The 27,570-nt window shown below is 53.8% G+C and overlaps 1 protein-coding gene across 1 annotated transcript; it reads right to left on the bottom strand.

The window, feature by feature from the left end:
• Positions 1 to 202: 202 nt before the first annotated feature.
• On the bottom strand, positions 203 to 18,882 carry IDH2 (isocitrate dehydrogenase (NADP(+)) 2). The gene is made up of 11 exons (XM_004577928.3): positions 18,693 to 18,882; positions 8,024 to 8,115; positions 7,110 to 7,275; positions 3,518 to 3,678; positions 3,174 to 3,317; positions 2,623 to 2,759; positions 2,373 to 2,524; positions 1,226 to 1,338; positions 979 to 1,076; positions 772 to 864; positions 203 to 556 (listed from the first exon to the last, which is right to left on the bottom strand). Exons 1-11 carry the CDS (start codon positions 18,805 to 18,807, stop codon positions 469 to 471), a joined length of 1,359 nt encoding a protein of 452 aa, XP_004577985.1. The 5' UTR covers positions 18,808 to 18,882; the 3' UTR covers positions 203 to 468.
• Between the last annotated feature and the right edge of the window lie 8,688 nt (positions 18,883 to 27,570).

Below are 27,570 nucleotides of genomic sequence, written 5' to 3'. Positions count from 1 at the left end.
CTGTCCCACAGCACCCAGGCAGCCATGGGAAAGGAGGCAGGAGCACAGGGCACGCCAAGAAAGGCCTGGACGTTTAGGGTAAAACAAAAACAAAACAGTAAACAAGCAGACCACAGGGAATGGTGCCATCATGCCAGGGTACCACCCCATCGGTGCCCACAGCAGCCACCCCTTCCCAGCAGGGACAAACACAGCAGACGGCTTTGTGAAGAATGTTTTAGTAGCTAAATACGGCACCAGGCGTCCCCAAGGCGGTATAAATTACAGTGTGCCAAACACACTGGCTGGCTGAGGTAACACACTGCTGCTGCTCCTGGCCCAGGAAGGGAAACATACAGGCACTCCCCTAGATAGAGACGTCCCCCTGACAGGTCTACAGAGGGACCCCGGAGTGGGCCTCCGACCCGCCACCCTTTCTGACCCCAGGGCACCCCAGGCACCGAGCACAGCTTGCTGGCCAGCCCACCCCTACTGCTTGCCCAGGGCTCTGTCCAGGTTGCTCTTAATGGTGTCCAGGAAGTCTGTGGTGTTCAAGAAGTGCTCGTTAAGCTTCACACTGCAAGAGAAGGCACACAGGTCAGGGCACGACCCAGCCCACCAACCAAAGAGGACCCAGGCATGGCAGAGCGGGGAGCACAGGTGCAGCTGGGGTGGGGTCCTCGCTCTGCGCCAGAGCCACCCAGCCCAGCCTTCTGACTCATGGGTGTGGGATTCAGGAGAGCACCTCCACTTGCAGTCCCTCAGCCTGCCCTTGCTCCCTGAGCCACGTACTTGCTGAGGCCATGGATGCAACCCGCCAGGTCCTTGGTCATGGCGCCACTCTCCACTGTCTCTACGCACACCTTCTCCAGGGTCTGGGCAAACCTGCAGGGGATGGATGGATGCAGTGAGATCCTACCCGAGACTCCCTCCCCGACCCTGGGGTGGGATCACACCCATCAGAACCCTGGCCATCCAGGTCCCACCCTCTGCACACACCTGATGAGGTCCTGGTTGCTGTCCAGTTTGCCCCGGTGTTCCAGACCCCGCGTCCAGGCAAAGATGCTGGCAATGGGGTTGGTACTGGTGGGCCGGCCCTGTGGGAAGGGTCCCAGGAAACAAGGAACATGAGGGTCTGGCCCTGTGGGAATGTGAGGGGGCGCCTCCACCCCCGCACGGGCAACAGGCTCATCCCTGCTGACACAGCCAGCCAACTGAGGGCCCTGGGCAGAGACACACAGTGTACCTTCTGGTGCTCCCGGTAGTGGCGGGTGACCGTGCCATGGGCAGCCTCAGCCTCGATGGTCTTCCCATCCGGGCAAACTAGCACAGACGTCATCAGGCCAAGCGACCCAAAGCCTAGAGAGCAGAAGACCCTCACCTCAGCCCAGGCCGCACCCACCTGATCATGGGTCTCCAGAAGCCAGCACCTGAACTTACCAGACTACCCGGTATCCCGCCTCCAGGCCCCATGCACCCTGCGCCATCTCCCCACTCAATCTGGCCAATGACTGGGAGTTCATGCAGATAGAAATGCTACTACCCACCATGTCCCCAGCATTCCACCTGCTACTGTTAGTGGCTGCCTGGAAGCAGTATGATTTATTCTCTCCTTAATAAACCAATTCTCCCAGATCCCATCCAGACAGCTTAAACCACTTGTCCCACAGTTGAGGACCCAGGGCTCACAAGGAGGTGCCCCCTTCATTCTCGTGAGGCCCTGCCTCCTGCCCTTCCATCCACCCCATCATCCCTCTCACCCACTGTGCTCTTAAGCCATGCTAATTTTTTTTTACTATTGTTTTTAAATGTTCTCGATTTGAGACAGAGAGCTCCCATCTGCTGGTTCACCCCAAATGTCCCTAAGGGCCTGGGGCTTGAAGCAAAGCCAGGAGTCAGGAACTCAACTTGGGCAGGCCTGGAAACGGACTCCAGACACTCGGATGAGGCGCAGGATGGGGGTGGGATGGTTGCCAGTATCTCAACTATTTGGCTGAACATGTGCCTGTGTTTCCATTGAAATTCAATCCGATTCGCCTTTCAAGGCACAAGGGCTGGAGGGGTGGTTCTCTCCCCGATAAACCTTATGTAAAAAGTCCTCCCTGTGATGCCAAGGTTACCCAGTCCTTCCTGACCCTGTTTTTCTGACCAAGTCATTCATCACAGCCACAACCAGCTCAGGGTTTGCCGCCTGTCTCTTGGGGACTTAAGTCTCAAATAGGGCAGGCAGCCTGGGGCAGTGATGCGCCTGTCCAGCCCTGGCTGGTGGATCCCCTCCCCTCCCTTACATGCCAGGGAGCACCCAGCCCTGCTGTCCACAGAGGGCCCAGAATGAGTACTGCTGCAGCCCTCCCAACCCCGACAGCCTCTCCCCCAGGGTCCCGGCAGCGCACCTTGGGCCAGGATGTCGGACTGCACGTCACCATCGTAGTTCTTGCAGGCCCACACGAAGCCACCCGAAGACTTGAGCACCTGAGCCACCATGTCGTCAATGAGCCGGTGCTCATACCAGATCTTGTGCTTGTCAAAGTCGGTCTTATAATGTCTGGGAGCCAAAGGAGGTGTTGTGGTGGGGTGAGGCAGGGGACTGGCAGGTTTGGGTGTGCCTCCCCCCACCCACCCTGCACCCTAAGAGGCTGGTACTTGTCAAAGATCTCCTGGAAGATGTCCTTGAAGCGGCCATCGTAGGCCTTTAGGATGGTGTTCTTGGTACTCATGTACAGCGGCCACTTCTTCTGGATGGCGTACTGGAAGCAGCTGTGCGCGAAGCCTGAGATGGACTACAGAGGACAGAGGGCCCTGATTGGTCCCGGCCTGGCCTCTGCCAGCCATGCCGCATCTCCCAGGCCAGGATCCAAAAGCCAGGAACTGCACCCTGGCCTCCTTAAATCACAAAAGCCTGGTGATGTGGCGCAAGCACCTGCCACTTCAGGGCACCCAACAGGGCTTTGCACAGCCAACTGGCCCATCCCCAGTTCAGACTGCCAGGCTAGCGGGGGCTAACCTTGCCTTCCTCTAGATTGGATGTGTATATAGACAATCAGAGCCCTTTCCAACAGCCCCAGCCTCAGCGATTGGCTCACAGATATAGTTGTGTGACCACAGGGGAGGTAGAGACTACAGAAGCCTACAGCTGCCCATGGCCACCCCTGGCCACTCCTGGCCTGAGATCCCAGCACCCCGAGTGGCCTCACCTCATCAGTGTTGTACATGCCCATGCCCACACCACCAGCAGGGAAGTTATACACCTCCCACTCCTTGGCACCGCTGCCATCCTTTGGGGTGAAGACCATCTTGAATGTGCCCGCCCGGTCCACCACAAAGTCTGTGGCCTTGTACTGCAGAGAAGAGAGCGGGCACAGGTGGGGAGGCTGTAGCAGGTGTGAGCAGGCATAGCGCTATGAGGGGGTGGTGTGGTAGGGGGAGTAAGCAGAGGGGAACTATGGGGGTGGCAGGGGAGTGGGCAGAGGGTAGCTATGGGCATTCAGGGTTAAGCAGGGGGCATGGGCAGTGGGATCCTCCTGCCAGCCTGCCCTACCTGATCGCCGTGGGCATGTCTGCCGATGGTGATGGGCTTGGTCCAGCCCGGGACAAGGCGGGGGATGTTTTTGCAAATGATGGGCTCACGAAAGACTGTACCCCCGAGGATGTTCCGGATAGTTCCATTGGGACTCTTCCACATCTTCTTCAGTTTGAACTCTGTGAGGAATGACAGGAAGTGGGCTTGCTGTAGCAGTACACACCTGCCAACCAGAATGCTCTAGCAAAAAGTAAAAACACAGCCACATAGCAGTACCCAAAAGCCATCCCAAGGAGGCAGCAGCACCTGAAGTGGACTCTGGACGCCACCAGTAGTTTTTGGTTTTTTTTGTGGGTTTTGTGGGTTGTTTTTTGGGTTTTTTTTTTTTGTTTGGTTGGTTTTTAGGGAGTTAGCAGTTCTTTTCAACTGGGTCTTGGGAAGATCTGAAGCTGAACTCTTTTTTAAAATTTATTTATTGGGCTTAGTGTAATAGCCTAATGACTTGCCTTGCATGCCTGGGATCTCAGATGGGCGCCAATTTGTGTCCCAGCTTCTCCACTACCCATCCAGCTCCCTGCTTGTGCCCTGGGAAAGCAGGAGAGAACAGCCCAAGGCCTTGGGACCCTGCACCTGTGTAGGAGAACCAGATGAAGCTCCTGGACCCTGGCTTTGGATCGACTTCTCTCTGGCAGTTACAGTAGGTTTACAGAAAGGAGAGACAGAGAGAAAGATCTTTCATCGTCTGGGTCACTCCCCAAGTGGCTGCAAGGACTGGAGCTGAGCTAATTCAAAACCAGGAACTTTTCCCAATCTCCCACACAGAAGCAGGGTCCCAAGGCTTTGGGCCATCCTCCACTGCTTTCCTAGGCTCCAATCAGGGAGCTGGGTGGGAAACGGAACAATCAGGACATGAATGGGTACCCATATGGGATCCCAGCATTTGTGAGAATCTTAGCCACTGAGCCATTGTGTCAGGCCCATTTTTTGTTTATTTGTTTTTTTTTTTAAACATTAATCTATTTAAGGTTGAGTGCAGTAGCCTAGTAGCTAGTCTTCACCCTGCATGCACCAGGATCCCATACGGGCACCTGTCCGTTTCCAGCTGCTCCACTTCCCATCCAGCTCCCTGCTTGTGGCCTGGGAAAGCAGTCAAGAATGGCCCAAGGCCTTGGGACACTGCACCCACATAGGAGACCCGGAAGAAGCTCCTGCCTCTTGGCTTTGGATCAGCTCAGCTCCAGCCATTACAACCACGTGGGGAGTGAACCAGCAGACGGAAGATTTTTTTCTCAGTCTCCCCTTCTCTCTGTAAATCTTTCTTATAAAAATAATTTAAAAAGATGGGCCCGGCGGCGTGGCCTAGCGGCTAAAGTCCTCGCCTTGAACGCACCAGGATCCCATATGGGCGCCGGTTCTAATCCCAGCAGCTCCACTTCCCATCCAGCTCCCTGCTTGTGGCCTGGGAAAGCAGTCAAGGACGGCCCAAAGCCTTGGGACCCTGCACCCTCGTGGGAAGACCCGGAAGAGGTTCCTGGTTCCTGGCTTCGGATCGGCGCAGCACTGGCCGTTGCACTCACTTGGGGAGTGAATCATCGGACGGAAGACCTTCCTCTCTGTCTCTCCTCCTCTCTGTATATCTGACTTTGTAATAAAAATAAATTTAAAAAAATAATAATTAAAAAAAAACCTTTAAAAACTGTTACCAAAAAATCCAACATTTAAAAAAAAAAAGATTATTTATTAGAGAGCTATAAATAGAACTTCCATCCACTGGTCCGTTGCCCAAATGGCTACAAAAGCCAGGGCTGGGTCAGGCCAAAGCCAGGAACCAAGAACTCCATCTGGTCTGTCTGGTGCTTGGCAGGAACTGGAGCACTTGATGCAGCAGCCACTCCCCTCTCAGGTGCACAGGCAAGGAGCTTGATCAGAAACAGAGCAGCCAGGACTTGAACCAGCACTCTGACATGCGATGCTGACAAGCTTGGTGGCTCAACCCATCGCCAATTCTGTAAGATTCATAGAGGTGGCTTGACCTGAGTGATAAAACAAAATTATGGATAAAACACCCAGCCTCCTGGGTGAGTCATCGTGAGTATTCAATTAATTCAGTATACATGGCATGGACAGCAGCCAGATGGCCCGAGGTCATTCCACATCCTACATGGAGGTCGTGCAGCCCCAGGGTAAGGCGGAGTTCTGAGCCCCAACTGCATACTGCCTCCTTCATCTAGCACCTGCATTGCCCATGTCACTGCCATGGGGACCTGCTACTTTCCTGCCCATACAATGGGAATCCACAGGTCCCAGGGTTCAAGAGAACTCAAAACTTCCTAAAAGAGCCTGGTGCTAAGACAACTCCAATTCTTCCTGGCCAGGTTAGCCAGGGTGGGCAAGGAAAGGGTGCTGGGACCACAGCTATGTTAGCCAGGGTGGGCCCAGGGACAGGTGCTGGGTATCCACAAGCAGGTTAGCCAGGGTGGGCATGAAAAGGGGGCTGGGCCTTACAGCCAGGTTAGCTAAGTTGTAGCATGGGGAGGGCACTGGGCATCCATGGGCAGGTTACCCAGGGAGGGGAAGGTGAGGAAGGCACTGGGCCTCCATGGGCAGGTTACCCAGGGAAGGAACAGTAGGGAGGGTGCTGGGCCTCCACGGGCAGGTTAACTATGGTGGGCATACGAAGGGGAGCTGGGCAGCTTGCAGGTGGATCCCCAGGGCATCCTCCCAGCTGGCTCCACTGCAGGCATAGAGCGGGAGAACCCAGAAACTCCTGCATCACCTTTCCTTCATTCCCATCTGCTCTATAGCAATGCAACAAAGATGCAAATAGAGAACATGCTCTCTTCCAACCACTTTGGTTACTCCCCAAAGGCTTGGACCAGGCTGGGCCTCCTGTGTAGGTAGAGGGGCCTAAGCCCTGGGCCCCCTCTGCTGCCTCCCAGCATGCAGTAGCAGGGAGCTGGATCAGAGGCAGAACAGCCACGACTCAAGCAAGTACTTTGTTAGATGTGGGACATGTGTATCTCCAGCAGCGATTCTGCCCACTGTCCCACAGCATTCACCCCTTAACCACCCTTACTTGACCTATTCAAACCCAGCTTCATCCTCTACACTCTGAGGATATTTCTGGGCACCCTTGAGAGCAGCCCCCAGAAGCAAGGACCAGCATCCAGGATAGGCACAGTGGAGGCACCTCGCTAGGATGGCTGAGTGAACCTGGGCAGGAGCAGCCCATGGTGTGAGCCTGGAGGGAGGGTCCCACTGCCTGCCCAGAAGGGACAAGGCGCCATCACTGTGACAACACCAGCATTGTCCCCGAGTCCTCCTCCCTGTGATACTGACCTCAGGCAACAGCCACACAGCCCGGGCCTGCAGCCAGGGCACAGGGTACTTGGCGGCATCCAGATGTGAACCCTGAGGCCAATGCCTTACCACACTCCAGCCAGTCGCACCTGCAGAGTCCTTGCAGTCACCTGCTAGCCCCAGCACCAGGTGCTGCTACCCTTAGGAGGGCCTGCATCTGGGTACTCCCAACTTCTTGGTTCCAAAGAGACTGTCAGGACCCCACATCCAGCTCCTACCCAGAGAGCCCACCCATCTCCACACCTCGCACCTTCCACACGGGCCTCATCAGGCGTAATGGTGGCACATTTGACAGCCACACTGTACTTCTGGGTGGCCAAGGCTGAGTCGATGGTGACCTGGTCATCCGTCTGGTCACGGTGTGGGAGCCCAAGGTCAAAATACTTGAGCTGAACATCCACGTGGGGCAGGATAAGCTGCAGGCAAAGCCAGAAGGCAGTGTTAGCCTGGAGACACAGCAGTCAGGGTGGGCATAGGGGAAGCCAGGGGAGCAGGCAGGGGCAAAGCCAGAGTGGGCAGGAGGCTGGGCTTCAGAGGGTAGGAAGGGAGGCAGGCAGGCAGAGCAGGCTGTGTGGCCCTTGGTCCCTTTGTGCTCATGTGGCCTACCAAGTTCAGGGCCACCTGGATTTCTCTATACAGTGGCTCCCGCTTGTCCTCTGAGGGGCTGAGATCTTTACAGTCCAAAGGGGAGGAGCCAACTTCTCCCCCACAGACGTACACACCATGCAGGGGCTGCACATAGACCACACGCGCCCTTGGGCACACCCACACCATAGTGACCCTGGAAATGTCAGCCAGTCCTGGAAGCCAGACACCACGGATGGCCACTGCCTCATACTCAGCCCAAAGGAACGACCTCTGCCCCACACAACCTGCCAGAGTCCTTTGAGGCCAGGCCTCTGCTCCTTACACACAGGTTCACAATGGCCCAGGTCCCTAAGGCTGGGCCATTGCCCTGCATGCCCACCAGGGTCCCTTTCACAGAAAGATAAGACAGCATGATTCAGGCCAGGCTAAGAAAGCAAGCAGGTTGCAGCCTGAGGACTTCACCACTAAGCATCCAGGCATGAACCAAGGGTGGCTGGACAGGCAGAGAGATGCATTTATGCCCGCCAGTGTGACAGGGATGCTTCTGCAAGGTGGCCATTGCAGGAGGGGCACTACCTTCTCCTTGATGAACTGCCAGATGATCCGCGTCATCTCATCACCGTCCATCTCCACCACCGGCTTTGAGACCTTGATCCTCTTGTCAGCATCTAGAACCAGCACACTCAGCTCATCAGCATCCCAGCCGAACCCACCCCTCACCAGCCTGCACTCCAGTGGCTTGGCCTCCCCTCCCCCTTCTGCAGCAGCAACAGCAGCATCCTGCCTGCCTGGGGAGCACTAGAGTCCCAGCAGGCGTGGCCTGGTGGGTCCAGCCAGGAAGATGTCCATCCCACTGCTGGTCAGGGGGCCCATATAAGCCTCTCGCCTGAAACCTAAAGAATGCCAGCCAGCCGGGGCCACCTTGGCCATGGGGCCCTGTCACCCAGATCCTGTCCCATCCCAGAATCAACTCTTCCCAGCTCCCCTTACAACTCTGGGCCTTTCCAAAAAAAAAAAAAAAAAAAAAAAAAGACTCTTGAAGTGACCTGGTCACAAGCTTTGTTGCCGACAGACTGGGCACCCGCCTGAGCTGAGGCCAGGAGGGAAACACTAGACTCAAACCGCGGCCCCACGACGTTGTGCCGGAGCAGAAGACCCTGCTGTGCTCCTCAGCAGTCCCCAAAACCACCCCAAGTTACAGAGCCTAAATATCAGCCAGTTCAAATATTGGCCAGTTCAACTGAGGCCTCCTGTAGGAGACAGCCCCTGCAGGTAGAGGGTGGCTCAGGAGGGTCAGGCCCACCCCACTGGCATTGGCAGACTCATCCAGTGGCTGACCAGGCTCTGGGGAAGGGCACAGACAGGCAACAGGAGCTGGGGAGGGTCCGTGGGGAAAGTCAGATACACAAGGAAAATCGGCATTCTGGGACAGGAATGCCAAAGAGCGCTTAAGGAACACACATATACACAGAGAACACTTGAAGAAAGAGCCAGTCTAGTTTATTCACGTGCCGCTGTGCAGGACAGGGCGTGCTGGATCTTGGCCTGCAGCAGGTGCATCCCAAAAGCTCACACCTGGGAAGCAGCAGTGAGGCAGGGCAGGAAAAGGGACCCACTGGAGGCCAAGACCAGCAGACCTCTCGCCCTGCCTGCAGCGTGGCTAGGAGCAGGAGGGCCATGGACAGGTCCTGTGTACTCTCCCAGGCCACATGACAAGTGGGAGCAAAGCCTCCAAGGCTAGGCAGGTCCCAGCCACATCCTCATCCAGTAGTAGCCATGGCCATGACTCACGGCAACAGGTCTGAATCCTGTGCTACAACACCACATGCTCACCTCACCACGGCCAACAATTCTGTTTTTTTTTTTTAAAGACTTGTTTATTTTATTAGAAAGTCAGATATACAGAGAGGAGGAGAGACAGAGAGGAAGATCTTCCCTCCGGTGATTCCCTCCCAAGTGACTACAATGGCCAATGCTGCACTGATTTGAAGCCAGGAGCCCGGAACTTCTTCCAGGTCTCCCAAGTGGGTGCAGGGTCCCAAGGCTTTGGGCTGTACTCAACTGCTTTCCCAGGCCACAAACAGGGAGCTGGATGGGAAGCAGGACCGGTGGCCATATGAGATCCCTGCATGTTCAAGGCGAGGACTTTAGCCGCTAGGCCACCACACTGGTCCCTCTTTCTAATCCATGGGGTGTCATAGGAACACTTAGGAAGACAGGGAACCCAGGAACATGGCAGGTATCAGACAGGACAAAACACAGGCCCCAGGAAGTCCTCAGGGGCCAGATGTGATGATGCAAAGAGACACAGACCAGACAAGTCCCGTCTCCTGGGGAACCGATGGTAGGACAACCTCCCCAAAGCCCGCACTGCTTCTGCCTGTGACCTTGAGCCAGCTGGTGTCAGGCCGCAAGGCGCTGCAGCGGGGCTGAGGAAACAAGTCAAACTTTCCAAAGAAAGAGCCAGCCCTGTAGGAAGGCGCTGATGAGCCCTGCTGCGGCAGTGCCACAGGTGCCAGCCTCAGCCGGGTGTGTGTGGTGGGGCTGGAGGTAAGCCCAGCCACCTGCAGCCTGTGCAAACCACACCTATCTCCTGGGGAGTTCAAGGTCAAGTTCACAAGGCCTACTTACTTCCTTAACCACCCGTAGTTAATCAGTTTTTCCTTTGGGTAAACTGAAACATTTAGCTCCTGATCCGCAGTCAGGGAAGTAAAGCAGGGAAAGCCCACCCAGACCAGAGAGGAAACAAACAGTGGAAGCGGCACCGGGGTCCAGGGTCGGATTCAGATTGCTGAGGTCCCTCCCTAGTCTGTCCTCCCCTCCCCCCACCACCACTTCCAGCAAGTGCTCTGACCAGCAGGGCAAGGCCTGGCGCAGTAGCCTGGTGGATAAAGTCCTCCCCCTTGAACACACCGGGATCCCAAATGGGCACTGGTTCTAATCCCAGCTGCTCCACTTCTCATCCAGCTCCCTGCTTGTGGCCTGGGAAAGCAGTCGAGGACGGCCCAAAGCCTTAGGATCCTGCACCCATGTGGGAGACCTAGAAGAAGCTCCAGGCTCCTGGCTTCAGATCAGCTCAGCTCTGGCCACTGCAGCTACTTAGGGAGTGAACTAGTAGATGGAAGATCTTTCTCTGTATCTCCTTCTCTTTGTATATCTGCCTTTCCAATAAAAATAAATAAATTAAAACAAAACAAAACAAAAAAAGCAGCAGGGCACATCCAGGGAGGGAGCCCAGGCAGCAGGTGGAGCCCAGGTGGTCACTTTTTTTTGGTAATTCATCAATGACCGACATTCAAAAATTAGATCTCAACAAAAACTCAATTCAGAAATTCTCTAAGTGTACAGAAAACTTAAGTCGATATTTCTCCCAAGATGGTAAGCACAGGGTTCGCAGAGTGAAAAGCAGCCAGACTCATCACGCCCCATTAGGGGAAGGCAAACCCACAGCAAACCTGAGACGCCTCCTGGCGTGCATTCACAGCGGCTGTGAATTCAAAAAGAAATCAGCAGCGAGTGTCCTTGAGGTCGTAGTAGCATGGGAGCCCTGCCAGTGTGGTGGGAGTCGGTGCAGTTGCCATGCAGGACAGCACCACAGAACCCCCTCACACCCCCAGAAACGGGATGAGGTGCCCATAGGGCCTGTGGCGCCATACCTGGGATCAGCCCAGAAGAAACAGACAAAGGCACATGAAGCAAGAGAAGCTCCTGAGTGATACAGCTGAAGGATGGAAACCTTCCCAGCCTCTATGTGCCCCTCAGAGGAGGGACAGGCAGGACGTGGGGTAGGCATGCCAGCGGACATGATTCAGCCTTAACCAGGGGAACCTGCCACATACATGACACGGTCAGCCACTTCCAGGGGATCCCTAGAGGAGGCCAACTCAGAGTCGGGGGGGCCACGGCAGGTATGGAGAGGGAGACGGAGAGCAGCTACTATTTCCAGGATTTGGGGGGTCAGGATGATGAAAATGTTACAGGGATGGAGGAAGGCTGGCAGCCTACAAACGCCTAAGACGGTCAGTTTTGCTTTTTCTCTACCAAAATACCAGCTTCCACCAGCCAAAGGAAAAAAAAAAAAAGGAGGGGATTTTATCTTAAGACTCCAGCCAAGCCTCCTCACTAACCCTCCCTTCAATCCCACCTTGCACACGCCCATTGTTCAGCACATATATGGGGGAGCCGGCACCCTCTCCGGGGAGACCAGTGAGGACAAGCAAGCTGAGGCCTGGGAGCAGCACCCACCAGGCATCCACAGGTGCTGGGCTGTCCCAGGAAGCTCGCTACCCTGTCCCCAGTCCTGGGACCACCACTCACCGTGGCTTCCCCAGAGTGTCACCGCCCAGGTCCAGCTCTCACAGGGTCCCTGGGGCTGAGGTGCCCCCTGGGAACACGTGACTGAGTCATACCACCTGGCACCCAGTGCAGGCTAGGCTTGGGGACCTCGGAGCCCCACCATCTCCTCTCCCTCATCCACCACAGAGCACTCCGAACCACCCTCAGCTCTGCCCTTCTGCTCCTCCACCAAGACCCCAAAACTTGCAGGTCCCCTTCTCCATACCTACATGGCCTGCTTCCCCTTTCCTCAGCTCATCCCACCAGGTCCTGACTGCCTGGTCTGTCCCAACACTCACAGCCGTTCCCCATGGGTACCTTCTGCATGGCTCCCTGCCACAAGTCCGCTGTTCTCCTGTGGACCATCTGTCTGCCTCTGCACTGGCCTTTGCTGGCCTTTCTCCCCACCTCACCCGCACCCCCTGCTCTGCTCTCACACGTTGCAATGTGCTGGCACATGAGCCTGGCTACCTGCCCCTCCCTGAGGCTCTCTGTCTCCCAGGTGGGATCGAGTTCTCACCAACAGGCACCTTGAAGGAAAACGGCTGTCGACTGGCTCACTCCTCAAATACCCACAGCAGAGCTAGGCCAAGCTGAAGCTAGGAGCCTTGGATAGGACCTAGCAATGGGAGCCATCACCACTGCCTCCCAGAGTGCATCAGCAGGAAGCCGAAATCGGAAAGTAAAGGTGGAACTCGACCAGGCACTCTGACTCAGGTGCAGGCAGCCCAACAGCAGCTTACCTACTGCTGAAACAACTCACCCCTCTGCTAGCATCTCTTTTTTAAGATTTATTTTTATTTAAAAGGCAGATCTATGAGAGAAGCAGAGACACAGAAAAAGATCTTCCATCCACTGGTTCACTCCCCAAGCAGCAGCAACGGGCAGAACTGAGCCAGTCCGAAATCAGGAGCCAGGAGCTTCTTCCAGGTCTCCGATATGGGTGCAGGGTCCCAAGGCTTTGGGCTGTCTTCGACTGCTTTCCCAGGCTACCAGCAGGGAGCTGGACAGGAAGTGGAGCAGCCGGGACATTAACCGGTGCCCATATGGGATTCTGGAACGTGGAAGGTGAAGATTTAACCACTGAGCCATCGCACCAGGCCTCTCTGTTAGCATCTTTAATGTGGTCTCCTAAGCGCAAATCTCAGGGCAGAGCCCTGGCCCACGACTCCCAGTAACCAAGCAGCTCTCTGTAGTTCCTGCCATCTCAAAGGGCCTCAACCTCAAAGGCCTCAACCTCACAGAGATTTGGAAGTAGCCTCTGGCTTTCCAGAAAGATATGCCTGCAATACCGAGCCTAAGCACAGGCATCCAAAACAGAAAAGCAGGGTCGTTTCCGACAGGCTTTAACAAGACTCAGTTGAGAGCAGATAAAAACTTTCTGGGTGAGTTTGCAAAAACGTTGAGCTTGGGCTTCTGTTGTGGGCTAAGGAGTTGATTAGTGCTCATTGAGCTGGGCAAGAACAGGAACTGGGCTTGTGGTTTAAAACACCTGGACTAATTGGATTCGTCTGTATCCAATATCCTGCTAAATGAGGATGTGGGGGAAGAGTATATAAGGAGAGGTGAAGGAGCAATAAACAGACTTCGCAGAGACTTTTACCATCACTGGTCTACTGTCGGGTGTCCATGTTACTGGCTCTACTGGTCAGAGCAAACAGTGCCTTACGTGGGGCATGGCACGAGGGACAATCTGAGGGACTCCTGGACCTATGAAGGTAAGTTTAGAATTAAAAATTTTGCAGGGGCATAACTGATTTCATCCCCAGACCCTTTCCCTGTCCTAGGGCACGAGGGACAATCTGAGGGACCCCTGGAACTCTGGAGGGGCATTAATGATTTCATCCCCAGACCTTCTCCCCATCCTGGGGCACCAGGGATAATCTGAGGGACCCCGGAGATCCAGTTAAGCTTAGAATTGAATATTTTGCAGGGGCATAAGTAAAATTTCTTACAGGGAAAGAACTCGCTAAAGTGCAGACGATTAAGGGAATCTAGATCGGTTCCAGTCACAAGGCACCGACACTAAGTTTAAGGCCTGCAGAAGTTCATTGAAACTGTCTGAGATGTATCCCCATGGTTTGCTCTCCTCGTAGCCACATTTTTCCTCTGGTGCTTGGTAAAAAAATACTTTATCATCCCCCCAAGCGGAGGTGCAACCCTTCCTTGAAAAATTATCCACAAGAAGGGGAAGGGAACCACGAACCAGGGTAAAAAAGGAACCCCAGACGAAGTCTGGAGAAACTACGTAAAGAAGATTCGCGGGTCCTCTTCTGAGGAGGAGGAAGGGGAAGAGGAGCCGTAGAGCATGTGCCCATAGAACGTGTGCCGAGCAAAAATCTCTTTTGGGGCCCAGCGCGATAGTGTAGTGGTTAAAGTCCTCGCCTTGCACGCCCCGGGATCCCATATGGGCACAGATTCTAATCCTGGCTTCCCATCAGACTCCCTGCTTGTGGCCTAGGAAAGCAGTCAAGGACGGCCCAAAGCCTTGGGACCCTGCACCCACGTGGGAGACCCCTGGCTCCTGGCTTCGGATTGGCTCAGCTCCAGCCGCTGCAGCCGCTTAGGGAGTGAACCATCGGATGGAAGATCTTCCTCTCTCCTCCTCTCTGTCTCTCCGCCTTTCCAATAAAAATGAATAAATTTTTAAAAAATCTCTTTTGGCCAGGCACAGAGCTCTCTGTGCTGCCTTGTGCCATCAGCACCATTAAATCTGGGCGCAGCTGTGAAAGATTTACAGGAGCAGCTTCAGCGTCTCTCTTCAGCTGAGGCAAGATCAGCCATGGCCCCAGACAAAATACAACTTGTTCCTACGTTTAATTATTTGGAATTGCAACTTTTTCAGAATTGTATTAAACCCCCCAAAATTCCCATAGGCCAGATGTGTTTAACCATCTTTAAAAAGGAATCCAAGAATCCAAAAGTTTCACGTTCTAGGGCTTCCCCTGCTATTCTTACAAGGCCTCAAGAATGTCAACAGATTAATCCCCTGTTCTGTGGAGAGTTAATCAGGTTGATTGAATTATATGAAGATTATTTGCAAATGGACGTGACACACATCCCAGAGTTTGGGACACTAAAGTATGTGCATTTTACTGTTGATACTTGCTCTGGATTTATTCTCGCTGCTCCTCAGACAGGGGAACAAGTCAGACATGCTCTGGCCCATTGCAATGCATGTTTTCCCATCTTGGGAACTCCCAAAGTTATTAAAACTGATCATGGTCCCTGCTATACCAGCAGTAAGTTTTGTGATTTTGCTGCCTCCCACCATATACAACTAATTACAAACATTCCTTATACTCCTCAAGGACAAGGTATTGTGGACACGCCAACCATACTATTAAGGATTACCTTATTAAAACAGAAAAGGGGGAGTATAGCACTCCCTGAGATCATTTGAACCTTGTATTATTTATCTAAAATTTTCCAACACTGGATGCTGAAGGACAGTCAGCTGCAGATCGTCCATGGAATCCGTCTCGGAAGCAGAAGGGTTACATGATGTGGAAGGATCCCTTGACTGGTCAATGGCAAGGCCCAGATCCTGTCCTCATATGGGGGCGAGGATCAATATGTGTTTTCCCAGAAAATGAAAATGGCCCACGGTGGATTCCTGAGAGGCTTGTCCGGCAAGCTCCTGCTGCTGAGTCTTGTGAACGCTCAGGTACCAGCCATAGTTATGGCACTTGAGTCGGAAGGTCGACAGGACAACAGGACAAGCAAGTATATTGGGTCATTGTTAAGCACCCCTCCTTTTTGTCTTCTTCCTATGAGCACCGAAGTCCTGATATTTCCTGCCAGTTTCTCCTTAAATCAGACTACCAGACTGCCTAGTGTGCGACCCCAGCTGTTGGGGGTCTGGCCTTCCCTTTATAAAGAGCTCAATCTCTGCCCGTGCTTTTTCTTATTCCCGTTATTACCACGGGGAAAATACCCACCTTTTCTATGTGGCAGTTTTGTGGGGTATGGACATGTGCTGTCATGCCCCCCTTTTCCCTTCTTCAGGGATGCAATTATTCCTATCGAATTTATTAGTTCTATCACTCCTCTGGACTTGAGGACTCGCTCACATGGGTGAACCTCAGCTCCTTGAATTTTAAACCCATGTCTGCTGTGTTATCCCCCCATTTTTCTCTCTTACATACAGAAAACATCTCTGCAGTGAATTGCACCGAGGTCAGCTGCACCCTAACAGCATGCTGGAATGGCAATGGCTATATTGCCATTGTCATGCAGCTGCCCAGAAACCTGCCTGTGACTGTCGGGGCTAATGGAGAGGCCTCTGTTAGCCTGATAAGGTATAAAAGAGACCTTGGCATAACATCGACCATCATAGCCAGCGTTGCCCTGGCATCGGCAGCCACCACCACCACAGCAGCGGTGACCCTAGGACACCCTACAGCGACCGCTGAGACCATGAACAAGCTTGCGGAACTGACTGCCTGAGCTATGGAACAACAGACCTGTATAGATGAACACGTGCGGGTGGGCATGCTTATGTTGTAACAGCGGGTTGATTTGTTGGCAGAGGAGCAGCAGATGCTGTGGGATGTGGTCAGGGCCTCTTGTTCCCCATCATGTCTACGTACCCAACACCTGTGCAAGTGCAAAATGTTTCCCTAGCCCAGGAACTACTGTCTACTGATTGCTACCGAGCTAAAGATACTCCTAGCCATGGAACAGGGTTACCAGCCTCCCCAAGTATGGTTTTAGCAGCTGCAGCAGGCAACGCGTTGAATGGCAGCCGGTGACAGGTAAGATGGACCGGGCACTGACCAACCTAAGACAGGGGCTCTGTCATGCTACAAAGATTACTGAAGACAGTTAAGGCTAATGACCTGAGAGTCCACAACCTAAGACAGGTGCTTTCAAGCCTGCTTTAAAACAAAAAAGGGGGACCACCTGTTGTGGGCTAAGGAGTTGATTAGTGCTCATTGAGCTGGGCAGGAACAGGAACCAGGCTTGTGGCTAAAAACACCTGGATTAATTGGATTCATCTGTATCAAATATCCTGCTAAATGAGGATGTGGGTGAAAAGAGTATATAAGGAGGTGAAGGAGCAATAAAGCGGGACTTCTCAGAGAGGTGAAGGAGCAATAAGCTTCAGAGACTTCTACCATCACTGGTTTCCTGGCTCTGCTGGTCGGAGCAGGCTAGAAGGAAAATACATGGGGCAGGCAAAGCAACAAATGGGCTTCTGGGCTAGCAGTGATAAAAGGCAGGTTTGATAAGCAAGGCCTGCCCTTCTCCTGGCTCTCACTTGGCAGATCCACCAGCAGCCGTTGCTGCAGGCCCACGAGGCTGCAAGCCAGGACCAAGTGTGAGAATCACCAGGCAAATACAAAGCTATTTCAGCCAAAAAGTATTTTGTCCTTGTCATCAAGGGGAATGCCAAGTACTGAGTTTCAACAATGTTGCCAGGTGATGTGCTGGCAAGACTTCCAACTGTATAGCCCTGTGTCCAACTCAAACACACTGCGTTTTCCCCAGCCATAAACCAGCTTGCTCAGAGACTGCTGCTCTCCAGTTTATCCAAATTTAGGCCCCAGGGGGGCTTGGCTTTGAGGTTAGTGTGCTTTCCTGTGGTTTGGCTTATTTTGTTCTTATGCATTTTTTTTCCTTAAACCACCCACACGAGAGACAAGGGGGCACTAGAGACTGGTGCTAGCTTCTCCCCTATTTTTTCTGAATGGAAGGGGAACATCAATGACCTGGGACACTAGGGACCGCCCAATCTCCCGCCCTCCCCGCCCCAGCATGAGGGCTGACCCTTTTGAGAGGACATCCCAGGAGTCCAACAGCAAAAATAACCCTTTCTCCTTGGCAGCAGACTGGGAGCAGGCTGCAGCCCAAGCCTTCCCCCTCTTCCCCAGCCTGGGCTCCTGTCAGCTGCTCCCCTAAGTAGTTAAAAATTACACACTTGCGTGTAAGGCAGGCTGGGCCCTCTCCGCACCCCCTCGTCCTCAGCCCAAGGGGCTCCTGCCCGGATCTAAACAGAAGTTTCCGTGGCAACAGGTACTGGCGAAAGCCAAGCACCCCACACTGTTCCGCGCCTTTGGTAGCTGGCACTAGGCAGCCCAGGCAAGGATGCCCACATGCCCGCGGGGCAACCCATTTGGGTACAGAAAACTCGCCTCCATCTTCCAAGGTGCGTCCCGGACCACGCCTTCCCACCCACCAGGAATCTAAAAGCTCCCCCAGAGGCGGTGGAAAAGGCTAGAAAAAGTGGCACTTTACGCGGGCTGCCAGATCTCGGTGGCAAGGGAGCCGGGCAAGGACGTGGGGGGGAGGGGAGCCTTGAGCGCAGCAAGCGAGGCGAAAAACGGCAAGCGGCCACAGAAAGGGGACGACCAAAAGCTCGCTTCTCCAGCTGTCTAACTAGAGCTCCAAAAACAGCTGACGTGGGCCAGATGTCGAGGAGGGCGCAGAGCGCGCCTGAAAAGGAAAGGGAAGTGACCGCCTCCAGCGCCCGCCTTTGTCTGAGCAGGGGCCCGCGCTGCGACCCTCCTCTCTCCCGGGGAGCCAGCGGGGCGCTCCAGACCCCTCGGCTGCCCATCCTTGGGGCGCAGAACGCCCAGCGGGCCCGGGACACTCCCGAGACCCCACTTCCCGGCTACTCGGAGGAGTGGGACAACCCCGAGCCAGCGCCTACTCTGGACCAGCAAACACCCGGGGCCACCAGTTGCCACTGTCCTTCAACTCCCTGCCCCTGCTCCGCGGGTCGGCCCGGAAGCGCCCGGAGGGGTGACGCTGGCAGCGAGACCGGGCCGCTGCCCCCGGCCTTCCGCGTGGTCCAGCCTCGCCATCCCCAGAGCCGCGGGTCGCCCTCCCCGGCCCCCCGCCCGCCAAGTGGCCACGTCGCAACTCCGGGTGCGCGCCCGCCCCGGACCCTCCGAGCCGCACTCACAGTGGCGCCGCGGCTGCTCTGGCAAGACGGGGGCCGTCAAGGCTGCCGGCGCCCAGGCCGGCCCGGAGCCCGGGGCTCTGCAGAGCGAGCGCACGACCCGCAGGTAGCCGGCCATCCTGAGCAGGCGAGCGCACGGCAGGGACCAGCGAACTCCGAGGGTGCACCGAGCCTCCCGCTGCAGCCGCGGGCCGCCGCACACAGCCAGGGCGGGGCCGCCAGCGTCCGCCGCCCCATTGGGCCCCAGTGAGGAGAGGCGGAGCCAGGCGCACCGACCCCGAGGCGGGGCTCGCTGGAATCCGGCCCCGGCCTCTGCGCGCCAAGGCCCCAGATCCTCCGAGCAACCTGGGAGATCGGCCCTGGGCCTGCTGGCTGCCGGCGACTCCCGGTCCCCAGGCGAGCCGGTGCCGGCTGCCCACTCTCAGCCTAAATCCAAACGCAAATCTGAGCAAAGCCCTGAGCCTGGCGGCGCGGGCTCCACCACTCCTGTCAAGCTCGCACTGGGTGTCGGCGTGGATCGTGGAAATCCCTCTCACGTAGCACAACCGGAGACTATTTTCTCGTTGTTGGAGAGTTATTACGGGAATAACCTGGTTGCCATGAGATAAAGTAAGATAACAGAACTACAGGGCCTCGGGCTCACTCGGTGCCCTCGTCCACTTCGGGTGTTCCCCGCGTTCCTCCGGCCAATGCACACCCAGGGATGAGAGCCGAAACCCGAGTCCATTGTTGAAATGTTGGCATACAAAGGACTATGCCACTTGGTTGTGCCACAAACAAGCAAAGTCTCTCTCTTCACCCATTTTCCGGAAAGTGGGAACCCAGCCAAGGGTTGGGTTTTGTTTGTAAGTAGCTGGCAATACCCAGACTTTCCCAACCACGAAATCTTACAACTAGGATTGTAGGCACTCTGCCCCAGGACTCCAGCTCTCCCCTCCGCGGCTTCATTGGCAGCCAGTGCCAGATGGCCTGGAGCCACAAAAACGTCCTTGAACTCCTGACTTCCTTTGCTCTCGCGTGCCAGCCTGCAGAGCTTATATTTTGGCCCTGGGATCTGTCCTCCCCCCCCCCCATACCCCACCGCAGCTTAGTGCCCGGATCTCCCGAACGGCCCTTTCGCTGAATCCCTAGATTAAAGCCTAGGAGTGACGGTGGGAGCCTCTGTCGTTTGTGGAACCTGCCAGCCAGGTTTCTCTCTCTCTCTTCCCCAACGCACCCACGCCCGCGAACCCTCCCGAAGGGCAAGACTCGAGAGAGGGCAAGGGGGAGACAGAGGGAGGCGTGGCAAGGGGAGGCATCAGAGACCTAACACGCCCATCTCTGGAGCCTGCTGAAGGAAGAACGGCGTTGCCATTATTAGAAGTGGAAAAGGAGGAGGAGGGGTGGGTTACTGGAGACAACAGAGCTATTTATGGTCAACCCAAAGTGATTTACCCGCCCAGCTCCCCTGCCTGCAAATGCAAATACCAGCAGTGTCCCCTGGGAACACAGCCCTGGAGGTTTATTCTGCAACTTAGACACCTGAAGCAACTCGCCTGATGCAAGGAGATTTGAACAACTAAAAGCATTCCAGTGCCTTCACCTCATTCACGACCCTCTCTTCTACTGTTTTCTCTCTCCTAAAGCCCCTGTTCGGGCATCCCCCACCCCAGGAGTCCCTGCTTCTGGGTCTTTGCACTGTCCTTCCTCTGGCCAAGTGGACCCTTACTACCCCACCCCCCGCCAGCCAGACTACACTCCTGCGTGGTGTCTACTAAAAACTGAATGTGGAGCCTGGCGCGGTGGCCTAACTGCTAAAGTCCTTGCCGTGAACACGCCGGGATCCCATATGGGCACTGGTTCTGATCCCGATAGCCCCGCTTCCCATCCAGCTCCCTGCTTGTGGGGAGTGAATCATCCTCTTTGTCTCTCCTCCTCTCTGTAGATCTGGCTTTGCAATAAAAATAAAATAAATCTTTAAGAAAAATAATAAATAGCAAATCTTTTAGAAAGAAGACATGAAGTGCCATCAGAGGATTAAGCCACAGCTTAGGATGCCATTAGATGATGACCACCGACCACCTGTCTGCTGGTGGAATAATATCAGCAAGTTGTTCATAATTGTAACAGAAGCTTTATTGGAAAATCCCTTGGCGCAGAGTGGAAGGAAGATGAGACGAAAAGAGCCTCCGAGATATGTTTTGAGCAGTTTTATACTCCTCTAGACATGTGGGCTGGCAAAGGGGCTGTCTATGCCCTAATTATGTAAAGAATGTCTGTTCAGGTGTGCCATTGGTCGCCTGGAACCCTGCTAGGCTGGTGACATAACTGGCTCCTGTGGCCCCTCCTAAAGTCTGGGCGGCATGCCGGGTCTGGAGCAGACCCAGCCCCTTCCCTCCAGTGCCCTGGGTAGCCATCAGATGCCCACACCCCGTTTCAGAGGGCATGAGATCAAGTCTCACCCCTACTTCAAATCCAGCTTCCTGCTAATGTTGGGAGACAGCGGGTGGTGGCTCAAGAACTTGGGCCCCTGCCACCCACGTGGGAGACCCAGATGGAGTTCCTGGCTGCTGGCTTTGGCCTATTTACAGGCATTTGTACAGTGAACCAGTCAATGAAAGATCTCTCTCTCTCTCTCAGTCTTTCAAATGTAAACAAATTAAATAAGCAAACTTTACAGAAATAAAAAGACATCTAAGCAAAATTATTTCTGACTCCACCATGAAGTCCTAACGAGGAAGAAGACTCTCCCAGGAGCCAAGTTCACCGGCCCCTTGACTCCTGAGGCCACTCATTCCTGGGTGGTCATTTCAACCCCCCAGTCTATGACATTTGTGCTAAAGCAGCCCTCACAACGGCCAAGTCAGGCCTTCCCTGGGGAAAGAGTTGGGGGGGGGCAGAGCATCCACTCCCCAAGGTCCCCAGTACAAACACACGATACTAATCTGATTCCATCTGGGCCAAATGGGCAGCCATGGGCTTCAGAAATGTTACTTAACTTCATGGAATTTTCCTTGTGCTGCTTAAGTTAATCTTTAATAGACTTAATAAGACTAGAGAGCAGGACCTAGTGCTGTAGTTTAGTGGCTAAAGTCCTTGCCTTGCACATGCCGGGATCCCAGATGGTCACCGGTTCTAATCCTGGCAGCCCTGTTACCTGGGAAAGCAGAACAGCCCAAGGCCTTGGGACCCTGCACCCACGTGGGAGACCCAGAAAAAGCTCCTGCCTCTTGACCAGATTGGCTCAGCTCCAGCTGTTGAAGACACTTGGGCAGTGAATCAGCAGACGGAAGATCTTCCTCTCTGTCTTTCCTCCTCTCTGTATATCTGTTTTTGCAATAAAAATCTTTAAAAAAAAAAAAAAAGAGAGAGAACTACAGCCAAGGCAAGGGAGATGACTGAGCAGTGAGACGCTGCTCTGCTGGATCAGCCGTGGATTCTGAGAACCCTGCAATTCCCCATAGTTGGTACAAGCCCTGGGTTTGTGCGGTGCAGGGTTCTGTGGTCTTGGCAGCTCATTCAGTCTCTCCAGACCTCAGTTTGTCCATCTGCATGGTGGGGATGGACAACAGAGGATTCTCCTCCCAGGGTTGCCCTGAGCATTAGGCTCCTGCAGACACAATGCCAGAAATGGAGTCAGGCACTCACTGAGGTGCCCTGCTGCTGGCAATGTTAACATAGTCACCTCACTCTCTGCCACACCACACCAGCTTGCTGAGATCCAGTCGCATGCCAGGCCTGTCCTAAGTGGGGCAGGTGTGGTCTTCCTGAGAGGCCCTCAGCCCGTTAGGGGTAGAGGAGGGAAGGATGTGTGCTCAGGCCGTTCTAAAATGCCACGGACATGGCTGGAGGGTGCTTGGGTAGATTTGGTCTCTACAGAGCAGACTATGAAGCATGTCCACTCTGGAAGCAGTTAATTCACCTGGAGGGACCCACACCATGGAAACATGCACCAAAAGGGCTACACCATGGTACAGCATGCTAAGCCTCCACCTGCAGCAACAGCATCCCTCCTGGGCACTAGTTCAAGCTTCAGCTGCTCCACTTCCAACCCAGCTTCCTGCTAATGTGTTTAGGAAAGCAGCAGAAGATGACTCAAGTCTTTGGGTTCTTGCACCCAAACGGGAGACCTAAATGAAGTTCCTGGAACCTGGCCTCACCTAACCCCAGCTGCTGCAGATTTGGGGGAAAAAAATGTAAACAATAGTTTGGTGTTCTGACTCAGCCATGTTAAGCCACTGTGCCACCTGCATCTGATATCAAAGTGTTAGTTCAATTCCTGGCTGCTCCCATTCCCACCCAGGGAACTGGAAGATGCCCACAAGGGTATGGAATCCTGCACCCAAATGAGAGCTCCAGATGGGGCTCCAGGCTCCTGGTCTCACCAGCCCTGGACACAGTGGCCATTTGGATTATGAATCAGGAGATGGAAACTTCCCTCTCTTTCTCTCTCTCTCTTTGTACTTTCAAATAAGTAAACACATATTTTTAGAAAAAGTGAACTATGGTGTTGTGGTACTGGCATCTCATTTGGGTGCCGTCTTACATCCCAGCTGCTCTACTTCCTATCCAGCTCCCTGCTTGTGGCCTGTGCCAGGAGCCAAGAGTTCCATCTGGGTCTCCCACAAAGGTGGCAGGGGCCCTAGAATGTGAATCATCACCCAGTGCCTCCCAGGGCATCCAACGGAATGAGGAGGGAAGGCAGGACTTGAACCCAGGCCCTGTGGCACCTGACACTGCACCAAGCACCAGTCCCAAGTGGAGTGTTTTCACCAGGAATCTTATTGTACAACATCTGCTAGTCTATCCTTCTGTCTCAGCTGCACCTACCTTGATCACTTGCTGCAGGTTCTACCCCGGCCTATTTCATGTCACTGCACCTGGATACCATCAGCTGAGTCGTTTACAAAGTCGAGGTTGGATAGAGAGCTTGTGCAATCTGACATAACCATATGCTGCTGTCTTAGGATCATGGACTCAGTGCTGGATGCAAACCTAACCATCTCACTGACTTCTTAGGAATGAAACACAAAGTTTTCCTGGTTCTGGGGGTCTGCTGAACACCCAATGACGGCCTTGGCGTGAGGGGGAAGAGAGTCTCCATAGCACCTCAGGGCAGAGCAGGTGAGCACAAGGGCTGATGCCATCGTGGCCTTCACAGCAGACCACCGTGGGAGCTAGCCCAGCCTCCATCCGCCAAGGGGTACACCAATCTCCCAAAGACCCTGCATCTCAAATACCATTGAAATGGGAATTTGGGAATGAAGCCAACACTGCAAGCAGCAGCTTCACCCACTATGCCACCATGCTGATCCCTCCAGGTATTCTTGAAAATAGAAAGGTGGAGCCCAGTGTACCTCCAGTATCCCATATCAGAGTTCCAGTTTGAGTCCTGACTGCTGCACTTCCAAGTCAGATCCCTGCTAACACACCTGGGATATCCCAGAAGATGGGACAAGTATCTGGACTCCTGCCACCCACATGGAAGATCCAAATGGAATGCCTGGCTTCCGGCCTCTGACTGGCCCAACTCCTACTTTGAGGATACTCGGGGGTAAACCAGCAGCTCTCTCTATTGCTTCCCACCCCACAAATAAATTAAAAACAGAAGAAACCAAACAATTCTGAAAACAAGAAGGCAATTCCCAAATTGTAAGGTGCAGAGTTCTGCCTCTGCCCGTGGAATTACACTGGCCCATCAGGTGCTGCAGACAGATGCTCTGACACATCTGTGAGTTTGATCTACTCAGTTCTGAGAGACCGTGAGCTGTGGCAATGGGGATGGGACATCAGGAGGGACTGAGCTGCCACAGAAGGTGCCTGCTACCTATACAGGATGCCCGTTTAGAGTTGCAGCTAGTCCACTGCCTGTCCAGCTCCCTGCTAATGGGCACTCTGCAATGCTGGGGTCCGTGCAGTGAGTGTGGAGGACACAAAGGTGTGAAGAGAACTGTTCCATTGCAGGCAAGGCTGCAAGGAATTTCCTGCTGCATGGCAGGGCCTGGAGGATGACTCTGCAACCACCTGAATGCAGCTCCACCTCCCTTTGCATGGACACCGGATAACCCCGCTAAGAATTCTGTAATCTATTTTGGCACTGTCTGCCACTGTGAAGTTGGTCTTTACTATCAATGTGAGCTTGAAAGTTGATGTTGCTGATAACATCTTGCAAAAGGGCCTTTGACAATTCACGCTGTCTCTCTCTGTCTCTGCTGCCCCCACTGACCATCCTTGATCTTTAGCTCCCTCGTTCTGTGATGCATTTCCTGCCTTAACTGATTCAAGATTAAGTTGTAGAATGAGGATTGTACTAGGAATGTGTTACTGATTGATATTGAGAACTTCTATTGAGAGATTTAAGGTGAAACAAAGGGCAGAATTATCCTTGGAAACACCCATTTGACCATGAAATAGAAAGTCTGTGCCAGAGCTTGTGACGGCTTCTGTATAAATAAAGGGACAGCTTTCTTGCATTGTCCGTGATGATGCTGAAATTGTAGTGGTCCATTTCTTTTCTCTCAGCCTACTTCACACACCCTTCTCGAGTTCCAAACAGCTGGAGCTGAACTCCAGCACTGTGAGACAGAAGGAGAGGCTCAAGTCCTCGTACCCCAGACACCCATGTGGGAGATCCTGGTGAAATTTTTTTTTAGAAAGATTTATTTTTATTACAAAGTCAGATATACAGAGAGGAGGAGAGACAGAGAGGAAGATCTTCCCTCCGATGATTCACTCCCCAAGTGAGCCGCAACGGCCAGTGCACGCCGATCCAATGCCGGGAACCTGGAACCTCTTCCAGGTCTCCCACGAAGGTGCAGGGTCCCAATGCATTGGGCCGTCCTCAACTGCTTTCCCAGGCCACAAGCAGGGAACTGGATGGGAAGTGGAGCTGCAATAGCCTAGCAGCTAAAGTCCTCACCTTGCACGCATCAGTATCCCATATGGACGCCAGTTCTAATCCCAGCAGCTCCTTTTCCCATCCAGCTCCCTGCTTGTGGCCTGGGAAAATAGTCAAGGACAGCCCAAAGCCTTGGGGCCCTGCACATTTGTGGGAGACCCAGAAGAAGCTCCTGGCTCCTGGCTTCAGATTGGCTCAGTTCTAGCCGTTGCAGCCACTTGGTGAGTGAACCATAGCATAGAAGATCTTCCTCTTTGTATATCTGCCTTTCCAATAAAAATAAAATAAAATCTTCGAGAAAAAAGAAAAAGAAAATTCCTGTTTGTGGGCCCGGTGCAATGGCTCAGTTGGCTAATCCTCCCCTCACAAGCACCGGGATCCCATATAGGCATCTAATCATTTCCTCACTACTCAACTTTTTTTTTTTAAAGATTTATTTATTTTATTACATAGTCAGCTATACAGAGAGGAGGAGAGACAGAGAGGAAGATCTTCTGTCCAATGATTCACTCCCCAAGTGGTCGCAACGGCTGGTGCTGCATCGATCCGAAGCCGGGAACCAGGAACCTCTTTCGGGTCTCCCACAAGGGTGCAGAATCCCAAAGCTTTGGGCCGTCCTCGACTGCCTTCCCAGGCCACAAGCAGGGAGCTGGATGGGAAGTGGAGCTGCCGGGATTAGAACCGGCGCCCATATGGGATCCCGGTGCATTCAGGGCGAGGACTTTAGCCGCTAGGCCACAGCGACGGGACCAATAAAAAAATTTTTTTTCAAAAGCTCTTTAGGCTATGGCCCTTAAGGGGGTGGCCCAGTCCTGAACTGAAGTATAAGTGGTGCAGGATTTTAATGTCTGATTAATAATTGATTGATTTAAAGTGCCACATCAACGGAAACAGTGGATCATTAACCCTTGGACAGTCTTATTTATCCCGAAAAGTCCTCTAAGCACCTGGCAAGGGCTACATTTTGTGAGCACCCTGCTTTATGATAGGTGTCTAAGAACAATAAAACCCAGCAGCACCCTATTGCAGCTCCAGCATCGGCCCTGGACACCCATAGGACCTAAGAAACCAGCAGCTTAATCTGACTCCCAGATCAGGTTATCAGACTTCCCTGAGCTGCAGGGAGGGTTCCACCCTTGTCTCAGCAGGCTGCCTGGGGCCAACCTGCAGGGCACTCCTCACCTAGAGACTGCATCAGTAACCCAGGGGTTCTGCACCACCTGCTGGTATGGTCAGAGGCTTCCCCAGAAGGGACTCCAGTCTCGCTCACCCCTGCTGGGAGACTGGGATACCTGAGGTAGTTCTCCTGGGGGTCACAGTGGGGACATCTAAGGTTGAGTGGACCCTGGAGTTGGAGGAAGAGTTACCAGAAGTCATGAGTGAATGCTGAAGACAAGCTCAGAGGTAAGAGGCAGGCAGCGAGCTCCCCCAGGGACCCACCCCCTGAGCTATCCCCAAGGCCTCCCAGGGTCTGCCTCAGTGGGAAGCTGGAGTCAAGAGCCAGAGCAGGTGTCAAACCTGGGTACTCCAATACAAGATGCAGGCAACGCCTGCTTCCCCACTCTCACCCCTCCCTGATGGCTTCAAAGGTCTCATATATACATGGATCTTTAAAATTTATCTGTTTTTATTGCAAGGTCAGATATATCAGAGAGGAGGAATGACAGAGAGGAAGATCTTACATCCGCTGATTCACTCCCCAAGTGGCTGCAATGACTGGAGCTGAGCCAATCCAAAGCCAAGAGGCAGGAGCTTCTTCCAGGTCTCCCATGCGGGTGCAGGGTCCCAAAGCTTTGGGCCATCCTTGACTGCTTTCCCAGGCCACAAGCAGGGAGTTGGATGGAAAATAGGGCCACCGGGATTAGAATCAGCGCCTATATGGGATCCTGGCCTGCACAAGGCGAGGACTTTAGCTGCTAGGCTACTGTACCGCCTCCCTCTACGTCCCAGTTTCCCATGAATCCTTTGAAATACCCTGGTGTCATTCAGTGTGTGATAACGGCT

Source organism: Ochotona princeps, chromosome 6, assembly GCF_030435755.1.
Source record: "Ochotona princeps isolate mOchPri1 chromosome 6, mOchPri1.hap1, whole genome shotgun sequence".
NCBI classification, from domain to species: domain Eukaryota; kingdom Metazoa; phylum Chordata; class Mammalia; order Lagomorpha; family Ochotonidae; genus Ochotona; species Ochotona princeps.
Note: the sequence above shows the minus strand (reverse complement) of the source record. Positions and strands in the feature narration are given on the sequence as shown.

What these genes read in the sequence shown, in the direction of transcription:
- IDH2 (XM_004577928.3), bottom strand. Translation starts at nt 18,807, where the DNA reads ATGGCCGGCTACCTGCGGGTCGTGCGCTCGCTCTGCAGAGCCCCGGGC. An exon ending in GGCAGTTCATCAAGGAGAAG is followed by an intron (nt 7,276 to 8,023) that starts GTAGTGCCCCTC and finishes CTTTGCCTGCAG; the next exon opens with CTTATCCTGCCCCACGTGGA. An exon ending in TTCCAGGAGATCTTTGACAA is followed by an intron (nt 2,525 to 2,622) that starts GTACCAGCCTCT and finishes TTTGGCTCCCAG; the next exon opens with ACATTATAAGACCGACTTTG.